Genomic DNA, 16,156 nt, shown 5'->3' with positions numbered 1-16,156 from the left:
AAGAAGGCATCATCCAGTGAAGTCACAACAAGGCTCTTTCTCGATAATGTGTATCGATATCATGGACTACTAGATAATATCCTATCAGATCGAGGAACCCAGTTCGTATCAAAGTTTTAGAGATCTCTCTTTGAGATACTGAAGGTGGATATCAATCTTTCTTCGACTTTTCATCCTCAAACTGACGGCCAAACGGAACGGGTGAACCAAGTCTTGAAACAATACTTACGATGCAACATCAACTATCAGCAAGACGATTGGACCACATATCTGTCGCTAGCCAAGTTTGCATATAACAACACCCTCCATGCGTCGACTCAATACACACCATTCTTTTCCAACTATGGGTATCATTCAAAGCTTGATTTATTGAGTTCGTCAACAAATAACAATCCAACAGCTGAAGGATTTGCGAAACAACTATCAGAGCTTCAAAATACGTTGAAGCTTCAATTACAATCCGCTCAAGAATCCTACAAGGCGTTTGCAGATAGATTTCGGAATCAAGCACCTACTTTCAAAATTGGAGATAAAGCATGGCTTCTTCGACAAAATATCAAGACCAAGCGACCATGTGATAAGTTGGACTATCGAAGATTGGAACCATTTATCATCCAGAAGCAAATCAATCGAGTGGCGTATCGTCTGGAATTACCAGCTTCTATGAAGGTACATCCAATCTTTCATGTTTCTCTGTTGGAGTCCTATCGAGAGTCGTCTTTTCTTGGAAGAGTGCAATGTCCGCCACCTAATATTGAGATCGAGAACCATGAGGAATACGAGGTTGAAAAGATACTGGATTCATGGCAAAGATGGAACAAGTTTGAGTATCTTGTTCATTGGTGCGGCTATGACATTAATGAGTGAACGTGGGAGTCAACTGAAAATCTCGCCAATGCGTTACAAAAGGTACAGGAGTTTTATCAACAACATCCTCATAAACCTAAGCCAATTCGATGATAGCTTCCTTCTGAAGCTTGCTCACCCAAGAATATAAGAAAGGGGGAGAGCACCACCAAAATTCGTAGTTGATGTAGTTATTTTTTCCAAGATAAAATAGAATTTTTTCAGTAGCTATAGTTTGGTCTTCTGATATGGATAGCCAAGAGATAGATACTATGCCAGTCAGATTATCTCAACCAACTAGCTTACGAAGGCGACCCCGAGATGAAGAACCGCCTACACCACGACGACGACGGAGGATACCGAATAACCGATCACTGGTGATTGTATTTGAGTCCGAGCCTGCTTACGATGGTCAACTAGAAGGCGTATTTGCAAGACAATTTCACAATGAAAACACGGAAGTTTATGCTTGGTCAGAAATTGAAGGAGTAGGCCACTACCGTTGGCTTCAAGGGTCGATGAACCACTTGCCTCGTGAACAACAGTTGGAGTTCATAGCAGATGTTATGCGACAGATCTTCATTTTCTTGCGTTGGTATTGATTAACAACAACATTGCTTCTCAGAGACCTCAAAGCTAAAGGAGGGGGTGATGTTAGGGACATAGTCCTTAGAACCTTCTAGAGACAAGTTTTTAGAACCTTCTAGAAGTAAGTCTCTGGAACCTTCTAGAAGCTTTTTAGTTGGTAGAAGATATTAGGAACATAGTCCTTAGAACCTTCTAGAGATAAGTTTCTAGAACCTTCTAGAAGCAAGTCTCTGGAACCTTCTAGAAGCTTCCTAGTTGGTAGAAGTTGCTTGAGAAGCTTCCTAAATAGGAGTATATATTGGAATCGAGGTTGAAGAGTTTTTCAGTCTCGACAACACATCTCTTGGAGCTCTAGCTCACCTCTTTGGTGTTGTTCTTGTATTCATCTGATTAATCTAGTTCTTGCCAGTTCTTCTTGAACTTCTTCTTAGATCTCGAGTCTGTATTTCTGTGTCCGTGACACGTAGTTCTAAATATAAAAAACTACTATTGTATTTACTCTATTCAAATTTTCTACTAACCAAATTCTAATATACAAAAAGAATATATCGTAGTTGTTACTTACATAATGTTTTTAATTATAATTGATACTACTATTATTCTATTGAAGTTTATTGAATTTACAATGTAATTTTTGGAAAAAGTATTTTGATTATGTATTCAAAAATCGATTGTATCTTTAAACCAACCTTTGTTGTATTTGCCTTTGCCAAAATTCACTTATTTTATCCTTTTTCTTTAATATACTTCTCTGACAAGCAATCAAAACCATTGCAATTTATTATAGTTTTAATTGAACACATCTATATATTAATTTATGTTTCTCCAAATTATTCTCTTCATCTTACACCCCCATCTCGCATCATGTCTTAAATTTCTCTTACGTCCAACACCCCGCGGCTTAGCCAAAAGTAAATACTCTTGGGGTCAGCACAGCACAAAAAAACACATCATCTGATTCGTATAGTCCCTCGATTCAACTAAAGGGGAAGTTTAAAGAAATCACAAATTAATCACTACGAGTAGCAAGTGCTGGCTCCACGGACAGAAGTACTAACAGCATGTAGAGGCCGAGTCAGCTCTTCACAGCAGAAAAGGATTACTACAAGAAAGCTGTCAAAGCAGAAAAATTTGTTCTTCCATCATACAATAAAAAATGCATTCATAACCAATTCGATAAAAGATCTGCAAACACGCAAACTAAAAACGTTTGAGCGTGATTTAAGTCAATACGGGAAAGAAGAAGAAAAAGGATTACAACAAAATAAAATAAAAATAAGAAACCCTAACCGCTCCTCAATTTCCAGCAGAAAACTGCCCAACTAGGTACATGCTTGATCTCAGCAGCGTATCCAGCCCTTACAACATCGTCTATATGACATTGAAACAAAGCTAGAAGAAACCAAACCTAATTGCGGGAGGGCAAATAGCTTGAACACAAACACCGAGCTCGTCCATCACGGACACAAATCTAACCAGCAGAGGCAAGAATTCTAGTGCTTCAAAGAGTTGGTATAATTGATCATGTAATCATAACATCATAATTCTCACTGCACAGAAAATCAGATACTGTATGAAGACCTCCGTACTCTATATTCAGTCTTAGTACTTCCACATCAACTCTTCAAAAATCAGCAAAGCCATCAGAAATTGCCTTCGGTGCTCGAAAAAATTGCAAATCCACCAAAAAAATTTCTACCAACTGACATGAAGCCGCATGGAAAAAGAAAATTCAGGAAGTAGTCGGCTTTGAGATTTTCAAATCCATAATATTCTTGACTGCCGGGGCATAAAGATTGTACACAATGACCTGTCTCTTGATAATCTCAAGTTGCTTCACTCCGTAATCGTAAGCTGCAGCAAGCGCAGATGGATCAGAGACATTCTTGTTTTCCTTAAACCCCTCGATAGTCCTCCTCTTCACATACTCTCGCACATTATAATTGGAGAACTTACGACCCTCTCTCAACAGAGTCCTGAAAAGCTCCCTCGTCCGCGTGGGGGAGGGTGCTGCGACTCCGGCCATTCAAACCTTTTTCCCACTTCCTCCCTATCGACGCCACTCTAAACCCTCTGCAAAAGCCAGAATCCACTCGCCAGCAGTGTGAGGTTCTTGACAAACGAGCATAACTTGCAACTGAAAAAAGCTCTTCAAGAATTTATATCAGTTTCACAACTCCTAACCACTGCGATTTCCGCACCTATTTCATGTTCAAAGAGTCTAACGACGAATCCTATACGCTTAAATTGATTCCATAACAAGCAAGCAAACTCCGAGAAATATAAAAAAAAAAACCTACACAAAGCAATATGAAGAAGACCAGTAGCGGCTCACATGAAGGGAGAAGAGGCAAGAAACGAAGAGATTAATTAGCTGAAATCGAGGCAGCAATGAAGCTTCACCCTTGAAATTTGACTGGGAACACGATGCGATGGCCGAAGGACCTATCCACAGATTTCTAGGGTTTCAATAAGCAGAAGTAGACCCTATTACCGTCATTCTCACGGAAATGTGAGGAGGGAGTATGCATGATTTCATGGGTTGGTCTTCTTTAAACTAATTCTATTACCAATTCTCAGTTGTGAACTCTCACTTGGGCATGACAATCCCACACTTATATTGCAAGAATATTTTGTAGATTAATGTACTTGTTGTGGGGACATCCATTCATGCAAAATTTTGAGTAAAAATAAAATCATTAATGATCTTGATTGACATAAGGTGACAATGTAATAAATTTATATACCTTGGGCCTCTTATTTAGGGGAATGTTAAATAGACCCAGTTTTTTTTCTAAATTGACCTACCTATGATGAAGAATATGTTAATCATGATGAATGGGGTTGGTTTTCATTGGTTTTAGATCTAGTTGTAGAGAAATAAATTTAAAGGTCATTTTATTTATTTATTTATTTTTCCATTCATGATGGTTAGGATAGATGAGTAAATTTATTAAAAGCTTGGATTTATTTAATATATATATATATATATATATATATTAAAATATGATTTTAAAAAAATTGACTTATTAGTTATAAAACATTTATATTTTCGTTTTTTTTATTTAGTTTTTTTATATTTTATTATAAATTATATAAACAAATAGTTACAATCATAATATTTATGTAAATAGAAAAGACGATAATAAATCCTTTCTAAAATACTAACTTAAATTACAAGTACATAATTGTGACTAAAATGTAAATTTTTATTATGATTATCATACACTCTTCACAGTAAAAACGAATTTAAATCAATTGTCTTCATAAGATGTTAAATCTTTGTTACAAACAAGCAAGAAATTACAGTTACCCAATGATTCTATCTTTAAATCCTAATATTTTTATGCATATTAGAGATTTTATTTTATTTTATTTTATTTTTCTTTTGTAATGCTAAATTCCATATGTACATGTAAAAATCACATTACAAAATATTTTCAATATCAAATAAACGTAAATACATCTACTTGGAATGCTAATCTTGTATATACATTCTGGTACCTACTTAATATATTAATCTTTTGTTACTTTTATTAATATATGAGTAGTCTTGGTATGTTAATCTCATAAATGCATTTTGGTACCTACTTAATATATTAATATTTTATTTCTTTTATTAGTGTATGAATAGTCTTGGTATGCTATTTATGTGATGAATTTTGTAATTTTCTATTTTCCTACTAATTTAGGGTTTATTCAGGCTATATAAGATCCACCTAAGGCTAGTATTTTTTTGGTGGTTTTTCTTGTGTAAATGCAAATGTCAAAGACATAAATTAAGATAGAATTATTAAAAGATAATATACTCTTATGTTATTGAAAGAAAAAAATAAATATTAAAATAATAATGATAATTGCCAATTATCAAAAAACCTAGAGAGTCTTAAATCAAGATTAGAATATAAGAAAATTGTTTATTAGATTGAGCATGGTTTTACTCTTGCATCCATATGTACTAACCATCAAGAAGGTTTTGTAGAAGCTTTCTAGGGATTGCAAAGCTTATTGTCTAAGCATTATGTTGTAGATTGCTTCTAATGCAACTTCTTAAAAATAGAAAACTTATAGAATTTTTTTAAATAGATATGTGATATATTTATAATAAATCTAAATATTTAATCCATGTCTAAAAAAAATGCTTCAAAGCTTCTTAAAGAAGATATTATCTACATAACATGTTTTTACATACTTACACTAACCTCTATTTATTTAAGTAATATAAAAATCCATCACAACAACAATGTTGTGTATTACTATTATATAATTGTGGTATTGTTGTGTAGTAGTATTTTATTACTAAGTTGTTGTTGTGTGGATGTTTTATTATTGCAATACTATTGTACAATTGCAATTTTTTAAAGATAAATTGTAGGTGAAATTCTTTTAGTTACTTAGATGTTGATTCAATGTGGTATTATAATTTTTGAATTTTTCTTGCTTAATTGTGATGTAATAATTGCTAAATTATAATTTTTTTATTTCTTTTAATTTTTTTTTTAGATATTTTTTTAGTATTTCATTTTTTTTTTTTTTTAATATTTTAGAGAATGAAAATGACTTTTTATGAGTTGTGATAAAAATCTAAATTGGCATACTTAGATATAAAAGTCGATTTATTTTATTTTTGGTACCAAAGTTAAAATCTTGGTAATTAAGATATAGATTAATTTATTACTAATTAATTCTAGAATGAAATAAATCAATCCAATAGGCTCAAATAAATGAATTATAGCAACATGTCTATACTTATTTATTACCATATTTAATAGTATTTGATAAATATGCACAAAAATGGTTATGAATTGCATGACTAATTTTACATTAGTGTTTAATAATAGTAGAGGTGTCTAAGTAACATAGTCTCTCTAAATTTTTATTTTGTAATTAATACTAATAATAATAATAAGTATTTCTATTATTTTTGATCTCTTGAAATACTTCTATTTTAATTATAGAGTTGTAATAACATAAATCTAATAAATAGCTTAGTAGAAGTTTTGGATGCAATGTTAATTTTTTTAAATACAAGTTGGATCTTTATTATTACGTTCATCATTTTTTTTATGGACATGAAGTGCTATGGTTGTTTTAGTATTACATAAATGTTTAATAATTTTTAAATCATTATTTATTATGTGAATCTATCAAAAGAAGGCTTTGTTCTATTGAAAGTTGTTTTTTTGAAAACAATATTTGAAGGTTGTATATATTCTTTTATAAGATTTTTTCAAAGTAGTGTATTCAAAATAAGTATTTTTGCTCCTAATACAATTGATATTAGGTTGGAAATAAATAGGTATTATTAATAAATAGAATGAAAATAAATATGCAGATTAGAAATGCAAAAAGTTGTATTAACTTATAATATATTTAATTTGATTAAATAAGATTAGATACAACTATTATATATTTAGTTTATATGTATGTTTTGTTATATTTTTAGACAATCAAGACAAAGAAGTCCAAAATTGTTACAAAACTAAAACACAAAAATAATTGAACTTAGAAAAACTCAAAAATATAATTTTGTAAGTTATTTACTAATAAATTATCTTCTATTAATGTTATTTCTAATTTTTACTTACAATGGATTTTTTTTTTCTTTAGTAAGTTTTATTAAAAAGACATTAGTAATTATTTCTATAATATAAATTAATAAAAATTTATTCTCCTCTAACATAGTATTGAATATTTACAAGTTTATATTTTTAAAGAATATTTAAGATTTGTTATTAAAGCTACCTCACTTTGGTTGTAAGAATATATAATTTTAGGATTATGTTGTATAAATCTAAATTTAAAAAGTAGTCTTTTTAACTTTGGTTATTTTCTTAAATGAGTACTTAAATTAATTATAGTATAATTAAATTTATATGCATGTGACTTATAATGGCTTATAAATAAAGAAAACTTTTAATATTAATAGAAATAAAAAGATTGATATTATTTCTAATTTTATGGATGTGTTTAGAAAATTAAAAGAAAGCATATAAGATTTATATTATATATTTTTTAAAATTATTTTGATTAATGTGATATAATTTTAATTTTAATTTTATTTTTTAGAATAATATTTATTAGCATGTAGTAAAAAATTCTTTTATGTGACATCTTAAGTTTTTTTATGATAAATATTTTACAAATTATATAAATAAACGCTATCTTTAATATAAATGATAAGGATTTTAGAATAATTAATTACATACAAATATTTTTATCAACATCTAAAGATGTATAATAAAGTTGATACTTATCAAGACATTGGTATTAAGTTTTGTTAGATTGCTTAGATCCATAAATAATTTATTAAACTTCTACATCAATTATAAATTAGATTAAAAATATTATTTTTTACTAAAACAAATATTGTTCAAAAAAAAATCTAAAAAAACTATCTAAATATTAAATCGTTGTATTTCTAAACTATAGTGAGTGGCTTGAGCCAAAAATACTTTGATAGAGTCTAATCCTACCATTGCATAAAAGGTATTACAATAATCAATTCTAAGAATTTGAAAAAACTCTCTTACCACTAACCTTGTTTTATACTTGTTAATGGTGCCATATGATTTAAATTAAAATTAAAGATCTATTTAAAATAACTATTTTCTATAATAATGGTAATAAAATACAGTAATATATATATATATATATATATATATATGTGTATGTGTGTGCATGTATGTATATATATAGATACATACATACATACATACATACATTTTTTTTTGAAATTATGAATTCAATTGGGATAGTTTCTTACTTTGCATCTTCATTGTATTCTTCTAATTCTTGTTGCATTGCTATTAAAGTTTAAATAGATTAAAAAATCATGATGTTTTTATGTTTTTTATTTTTTTATTTTAATTTTATTTTAAAAATATAAAGAAAAAAGATGTAGTTGAAGTTGCAAAGAAAAAATTCATTCTTCTTGGAGTAAGAAATTATTAATTTTATCATGGTATGATAATAAAATAATAAATATTTATAATTTCAATTCCTGCCTTATCTAATTATTTTATTGAGAATAGATCTTAAGCATATTTTAATATGTGTAAAATATTAGGTGTGAATTTTATTAAAAAAATTAATAGTTGGATTTCAAAATTTCTACTTCTTTTAGTTTTATAGAAATCATCACTTAAATAGGTTACTTTTTTTTGTTTATTTGGTGTGTATTCTTGAAAAATGTCTTGTTTATAATACACACATGGATAGCTCTAGAATCTACATACCATATATAATTGGAATTGTCATGAACATTAAAGGCTATTATATATAAGGTTTTTTTTTGTTTCAGTACTAAGCATTTTTTTATGATTTCTATTTTTAGAGACTATAGTTCCACAATCTTTGATAAGGTATTTTGCGTTTTTCTAATATAGATATATATATATATATATATATATATATATATATTTATAAAAAAAAACCAGAACTAGATTTGGAGGTTTTTTCTTAAAAGACTTCTTCTTTACTAAAGATTTATTGGAACTCTCATTTGTGGTTTTTATGATTATGCTTTTGATGTTTATGAAATGATTTGTGGATATACAGTGCTAAAGCATTTATATTATTGTAGTTTATTCTTCTCATTAATAATTCTCATTAGATTAAATTAATGATTTTGTCATTTTAGAAAACTTACAAAAGACCTGTGTCATGGAAGTAAACTTCTCATCAAAGTGAGCATAGCTTAAAAACCTACAGTAGAGCATTTTTTGACTAATAATAATTTTAAATGGATTCCACTAATTGTAACATATAATTTCTTTTATCTAAAAACTAAACTCAATATTTCCTTTCACAAATTATAAAAACGTTTTTACTAAAATCTGAATTATGATTAGTGTCAATTATTTGAGTCATGGCTATTTACTTTATTTAAGTTTATGTGAAATGTTTATTTGGTTTAAAACATTAGTTTTCTTACAATTTATGATTATTGATTCTAGTGTAAGATTCAATAGTACATATGCAGAACTTAATATTTTAGGTACACAAGGAATTTCTGATATTCCTTAATTGAGAGATTTTTAAAAAAAGTTTTTTTTTTTTTTTTTTTTTTTTTTTCTTCTAATGAATTGTTACATACACTAATTGATTTAATTCTATTACATGCACTTCAATCTTGTTTTGATACCATGTAAAAATCATATTACAAAATATTTTTAACATTTAATAAATATGAATACATATTCTATACAAAGCCGTTGCACAACAAGGTCACAACGTAGTACACTAATCTTTTATTATTAGTTATTAATTATCCACAAACAACAATTTCACTTGCTGTGTCATTCACATACACCATGAGAAGGATTTCTTCTGCTTTTGACTTGCAGCTTTTGTGTGCAAGAACCATTCATAGAAATGAGCTGTTGATTGATTCATACTCTTCAGTAGAACAGTAGAATGAAGAATGGACTAGGCTCCGTTTCTGATCGAGAATAGCAGAATGGCAAAGGATTTAAGCACATTTTGGGTTTTGCAAGCAGGGAATTTGCATAACGAAAGCTTGCGCGTATTGATTATGTTTTCCAAACTTGAACAATGGCAGCTCCATGACGAACTCTCTCTGTCTCCTAAATACAGATATGCTAGCCATGAAATGCAATCATGGGACTTGCTTCGTGACCTGATCACACACAGGATTTCGCGCTTCCAACGAATGTTTTCACTCCTCTTCGAAGATCATCACGCATGTGGTGATGGAATTGGTTCCTCGTTGAATTGCAACTCTCGATCGAAGCTTCCTAGGTAGCCTCGATGGTTGCAGTGTCGATGCAGTAGCACACGTTGTTGTTTAAGCGCTTTCTTCCATTTCTCCCATTGCTTCTCGGAGGTCTGCCACCACGTCTGCCATGGTGGGTCTGTCTAGAGCCCTCGGCTCCACACACATCATTCCAAGTTTCGCAACTTTGCACATGCATTCTTCATCGTAGTCATCGTCAAGAGATGGATCCACCACGTCTTTTATCTTCCCGGCTGCTAACAGAGGTCTCATCTGGACAAAAAAATGATGAATCAGTTAGTGTAAGAAGTGTGTGACATAATGCTCTGATTGCATGATGATGTGTTCGCTAAATGTTTTCACAGATAATGTTAAACTTACCCATTCGATCAAGAGAGGATCCCTGTTAGTCACTGTCTTGTCGATTACTTCCTTTCCAGTTATCAACTCCAACAATGTCACACCGAAGCCGTAGACATCGCTCTTGTCTGTCAAATGACAGTTCCCCGTCACAAACCTGTGTCAAGAAATATTACACCCAGGTCATTCTTTGTGCAAATGAACCTGCTAAACATAAGACACCCAAATTTACTATTACCCAGTCAAACTCGTGCTATTGTTTACTTACTCAGGGTCGAGATATCCAGTAATGCCCGTCAAATCAACGCTGTAGCCTCGAAGTTTTGAATCTTTTTCACCCGTGAACTCAACAAAGCCAAAGTCTGCTACCTTCGCTACCATTTTCTTTGAGAGTAGAATGTTGGCTGGCTTCACATTTCGGTGTATAATACCTGGATTGCGACCTACGTGCAGGTATTGAAGCCCTAGAGCAACATCGAGAGCAATTGCTAAGCGTGCGCTAGATGATAGGGGCTTTTCACCCCCTGCAACCAAACAACAAAGACATCCGTCCTGATGAGTAATACTGTGCCATGGTTTTGAGTTGTGGAAGCTGTGGAAGCTAATCATGCAGTCCAATGCAGTAAAGTTCATGAACTTCTCTATCTAGATATGCAGTCCGTCCTCGGAGCCTTTCGGTTGATTCATACTCACCATGGAGATACGTTCGGAGATCACCATTTGACAGGTATTCATACACTAAAATCTGCTCCTGGCTTTCTTTGCAATAACCAAGCAACGAAACGAGATTTCTATGACGAATTTTTGAGAGGTGCTCCACCTGAAACACGCAGAGGAGGAAGACAGTTCAAGCTCAGGAGATACATGTTCGCATGCAAGAATAGAGTGCTTGAGTCCATCCACAGTGTCGGGACACTCCAAAATAGATTGCTTGGTAAAAACGGATACCTCGGCGAGAAATTGTAAAGTTGACAATTTACGGGATGGACGGCATCGTTTGACTAAAACTTCTTTGCCATCGGACAATCTACCTTTGTAGGTAGGCCCGTAACTTCCCTCGCCAATTTGTTCTTTAAAATTATTAGTTGCGTTTACAACATCCATGAACGAGTACCCTATCAGTGGACCTTTAGCGCCGCAATCGGAACCTGCCAAGCAGTTGAACCAACACGTTACGCCCCCATCCATGGCTTTGGCATGCAATGAGAAACAACACAAACTGCGCCTTGCAGAGAATTCAGCTTCGCACCTGCTTCAGGGTCTTCCTTCAAAAGATGTCTTGTTGAATATGAAGAGGATGCTCTCCGCGGCTTGAGAACAAATACACAAACCAAACCAAAGATGATGGAAGCTCCGAATCCAGCAGCCATACAACCGAATAGAATGCCTAAAAGGCTACTAGTGCCTGAGGGTGTTTTACTGGACTCTGAGGGTGTTTCAGCATCACGTAGTGCTGTGCAGTTTGTGGGAGAGGGCCCTGTACAAAGACCTGTGGAAGTGTACGTGAACGTAAAGCGCGTCTTGTTGAATAAGCTCTGCGGTACATATCCAGTGAAGTTGTTGCCTTCTACACGCCTGGCACCACAGCGATCACGTAGTAAGAAGAATTGAGTGCATTCTGAGCAGTCACAGCTTCATCTAGAACAACAATTCGAAACACACCTTGAGAACAAGACATGCAGTTCTGAAATCGATGTGGATATTGATAAATAAAATGAGAACGAGTAACTCACAGCACTTGAAGGGATGCCAAATTCACAACCCATGCAGGGAATTGCCCCGTGAGATTATTGTTCTGCAAATGCCTAGCAACCGGATAGTGAGGGTTAGTTCAATGAAGATTACATACCTTTGATCCAGACCTAGATAACCTAGGATCAGATGGTATCCAATTCTGTAAAAAATGGGGAATAACAAGACTGCTTACAATTGCTCCAGCTTCGTCAGAAAACTTAAATCCGGCACAGGCCCAGACAGTGAATTATTCTCGAACGACCTGGCAGAGACGGCAATTACCACACAACAAAGGTTAACTACAAGGATCAGAGCTCCTTTTCTCAACGGCAATGCACAAGTAGACCACCAGTGCGTTAATAAAAATCCTCGAAATTGCGTAAGTCACTTATAGATTAGCTTCACTTACAAAAATATCAGTTCAGAAAGATTACTGAGGGCAGCAGCACCAGGTATCGATCCAGTCAAGTTAAATCCCACAAAGTCTCTGTTCAACGATACGTCAGAACGTTGATGAGCCATGGCTGAGAATACCAGGAACTGCTAAAGGACTAAACAACAAAATTTCATGGTTATCATTGAATGTGAGGTAGCACACGCACAGGCTTGTGATTCTTGGAATAGGGACCAGTGAACAAGAGACCCATTTATATGGAAGGTATAAACAAGGATCCGCAGCCCATCTGCTCAAGCTCGCCCAGTGTTCCTTGATGGCGTCAATGGCAGCAACTGCATTAAGCAAAACAGACCACCTCTTAGAAACTGCTGTAGTAAGGTCAGAATTTAACAAGGAAAGCTGCCAACATTAGAGAAGCCTTTTAATTGTAATGTCCAGGATTTTGGTGTGATGGTAGCAGCGATGCTAATTCTAGCCAGGAGTTCATGTTACCATCTCGGTCGTCTGTTCTCGGTTGAATAGGTTCAGATACTTTGTAAACCTCCATTGCGTTGAGTATGGGCCCCTGGTTTGAGTCTTCAGTGGCATTGAAAGAAATCTGGGATGTCCTGGATAAATTGAGGCTGTCGTAACCCCACTCGTATGCTCGCAGACTGAATTCTGCGACGCCTAATTGTGAGATTGGAGCTGACCAGATCCCGTCAACACCGACCTCAAATATCCGCCGTCCGTCATCCGGGATTAATTCAGCAAACCACAGAAGGACCACGTAGTTTCCATCTTCGCTCACATTGAAGGGAATTGAGACGTTGGTGCCCTTCGGCCAGTCAATAGCCGTGTTCAATACTCTTTCAGGAGCGTTGTCTGGGGAGAGTGTAGAATCTCCCGTAGTCACATTTGACGTAGTAACAGAAAGATTTCTGTATCCTGGAACATTCGAAATTGGATTCTTAAGCCAAAGGCGATCATAAACGTCAATCGGGTAGCTGCACATAGGTAAAAAGATGATTTCATCCCGATTAGTGCTAATCACGACCTTTGTGGTAAGACTCTCCTGTTAAACCAGTCTAATCTATTTTTGTGTGATTGGTTAGAATAATTGCTGAACTTACCTTACATCCTGATCGCCTCCCATGTCGTAACGATAATTGGTGATCAGCATGTAACCTTGGTGTACCTTCTGGTACATCTGTGGATCCAGCGCCCGCAGCTCGATGGAATTGATGAATGGAACACCGATTTCACGTGCAAGACAGACATAGATGTTTTTCGCAACGGCTGACATGATAACCTCCTCAACATGTGTCCAATTGGAGGAATTGTTGAACAGTTTCTTCGATTGGGCATTGATGATAGCAACATTGGTCGAGTCAATGTGGAGCTGGAAACTTGTGGAAGTATCACTTTGTGTGTCTTTAGTGAGGTTAACGTGTACAAAAGTAGTTCGGACTAGGTAGGTAGTGCCGTTAGTTGCAGGTAAATCATAGCAAAACTTGTTGACAGCTTTCTCCGGAAAGTATCGCGAGCTTTGGTACCTGCGATAAGAGTTGTCAACCTGCGAAGTAGCATTAGGCACTTTTACTCCTGTTCTGATGAAGGAATCATCGGGCACCCAGGTGATATTATTGGCATCTTTATACTCTGCAGTAGCGCCGCAGTCTATGCTCAAAGTCAAGTGCTTGGTTACTGCAAAAGCCCAAGTGGAACATTTAATTGTTGGTAAAATTGAACTTCTAGAGCAGGTTAAGGCCAGTGCAGTAAAAAATTGTCAATCGGTTTCCTCAAGACATGCCCAACCCTAGGCCATCAAAACCCAAAATCCGTTGCCAGTCGTTCTAACTTCTAATCAGAATCAAACAAATTTCGATCAACTTAAAACGAGGAACCCGTATTCAACGGGATGCGCTCTACCAGCGAAATCTTCAAACACATCTGTAACAGAAAGGTTGTAGCATGTAGGCTTTTTTTCGTTTGCAGTCGAATGCTACTTGTGAGAATGAATTTGATTTGGCTACTGCAAGCAGCCTCGCCATGGCATAAATTAGGCGGCTGAAACACTTCCTAGTCTTTCAAATGAAGGAGAACTGCAGAAGCTAGATGGAACTCTCAAGACTTCTGCATACATCTCATTGATCCTTCGACCATTTACATGCGGTGTCAATCAGCACCGATCTTGTGTTAACCTCGCCAACCTTATCAAAAAGAAGAAATGTTCGGACAAATAGTTCGACGTCACAGTAAATGGATGTGCACCAATTCACACCTGACATATCCTCAACCAACACGTCGGTATCGCCGATGAATTCCAGATTTCACTACCTATTCGACGACACCCTTAACCTGATCGACTAGTGCGATTCAGACATTCACAACCTATGTCCGCAAGTTGAATGTATCCACTCCAGGGTAGAAATCAACTAACCAAGTGTATCCTGCGCTTCCGAGAGATGCACGTACTGCAAGATGAGTAAGAAAAACCAAAAAAACCCCTGTAATATGAACCGCTGAAATGGAAAACTCCTCATTGCGGCCCCCAAAACGCTCGACCAGCTCCTGTCATGCCCGTTCCATCACGTCGTATTCTATGTCCTTGGGCTTCTTCTTGCACCTTCCCATGCGATTGATCCTAGTCCCGCGACACGCAGAATCGGAACGACACGACCGTGTCACTCGATCGTCACCCTCGAATTTCGCGATTCACGGACATTTGCTTTAGCAGCAAGCCACTAGATTCTAGGCTACCGCTCTTCAAACCAAGTCGGTATCATATTACCGATTCAAAGCGACCACGTTCCACCACTATCCAGAAAACAAACCAAACTAGCTGAGAACACTGTAATCACAAAACAGACGTATCTGCGATCCTCCTCCGAAAATCGTGACCTACCTCGCATAAGAACTAAATTTTCTGCAAACGAGAAGATTCGGAGAGAAAGAACAAACGACAGCTGCACCAATTACTGGTGAGCTGGCTCACAAGTTCTTTGATCACAAACCTCCGGCGATGATATCGCAGACGAGTGAGAGACGACTTTTACAGCACAATTGGTAGTCGACCGCCGGTCGGTGGGAAATCCTGTTCCTCTCAATCCAAGATTGGCACACACGCCATCTCGGCCCTATTCGTGCAACCTGAATGAATGATTTTAAAATGGTCCACCATACGCTAGATTCGCTGCAAGGGCTCACAGTACTGACTAGGGAGATACCGAGAACGGATCTCACAGTCTGACTAAGGTTAGGTTGTGGACAAGTCTGTAGACCAGGGGTTGACCTTCAGATTGTCGTAGAGTAAGTTCAAACTTATGAGCGTCATTACCATCATCACCACCACTACCCCAGCAATAATAAAAAGTAGAATCTGGGACCAAAACATTTGCAATAGAGTCCTTAAAACCTTTGGTCTTGGGACACGATGAGGCTCCAGGGTTCCGTCTTGCCCTCATGCGGAGTGTGGATGTTAGCATGTGCAATCACACATGGTGTCCTACGGC

At 35.0% G+C, this 16,156-nt stretch overlaps 1 protein-coding gene and 1 long non-coding RNA gene across 2 annotated transcripts; both read right to left on the bottom strand.

The window, feature by feature from the left end:
• Positions 1 to 2,620: 2,620 nt before the first annotated feature.
• On the bottom strand, positions 2,621 to 3,841 carry LOC112279899 (uncharacterized). Its single transcript, XR_002969159.3, has 2 exons — positions 3,770 to 3,841; positions 2,621 to 3,507 (listed from the first exon to the last, which is right to left on the bottom strand). It is a non-coding gene; the product is annotated as an uncharacterized LOC112279899 (long non-coding RNA).
• A 6,098-nt stretch (positions 3,842 to 9,939) lies between these two features.
• On the bottom strand, positions 9,940 to 15,699 carry LOC112289382 (putative LRR receptor-like serine/threonine-protein kinase At1g67720). The gene is made up of 13 exons (XM_024534549.2): positions 15,085 to 15,699; positions 13,775 to 14,348; positions 13,155 to 13,648; positions 12,868 to 12,994; positions 12,675 to 12,752; positions 12,459 to 12,527; positions 12,265 to 12,336; positions 11,781 to 12,106; positions 11,480 to 11,679; positions 11,225 to 11,351; positions 10,800 to 11,055; positions 10,553 to 10,688; positions 9,940 to 10,444 (listed from the first exon to the last, which is right to left on the bottom strand). Exons 1-13 carry the CDS (start codon positions 15,185 to 15,187, stop codon positions 10,244 to 10,246), a joined length of 2,763 nt encoding a protein of 920 aa, XP_024390317.1. The 5' UTR covers positions 15,188 to 15,699; the 3' UTR covers positions 9,940 to 10,243.
• Positions 15,700 to 16,156: the final 457 nt, after the last annotated feature.

This window comes from Physcomitrium patens, chromosome 1 (genome assembly GCF_059467195.1).
Source record: "Physcomitrium patens ecotype Gransden chromosome 1, ASM5946719v1, whole genome shotgun sequence".
NCBI classification, from domain to species: Eukaryota; Viridiplantae; Streptophyta; class Bryopsida; order Funariales; family Funariaceae; genus Physcomitrium; species Physcomitrium patens.
Note: the sequence above shows the minus strand (reverse complement) of the source record. Positions and strands in the feature narration are given on the sequence as shown.

What these genes read in the sequence shown, in the direction of transcription:
- LOC112289382 (XM_024534549.2), bottom strand. Translation starts at nt 15,187, where the DNA reads ATGAGGAGTTTTCCATTTCAGCGGTTCATATTACAGGGGTTTTTTTGG. An exon ending in CTTTCTGAACTGATATTTTT is followed by an intron (nt 12,528 to 12,674) that starts GTAAGTGAAGCT and finishes CGTCTCTGCCAG; the next exon opens with GTCGTTCGAGAATAATTCAC. An exon ending in GAAGGAAGACCCTGAAGCAG is followed by an intron (nt 11,680 to 11,780) that starts GTGCGAAGCTGA and finishes ACTGCTTGGCAG; the next exon opens with GTTCCGATTGCGGCGCTAAA.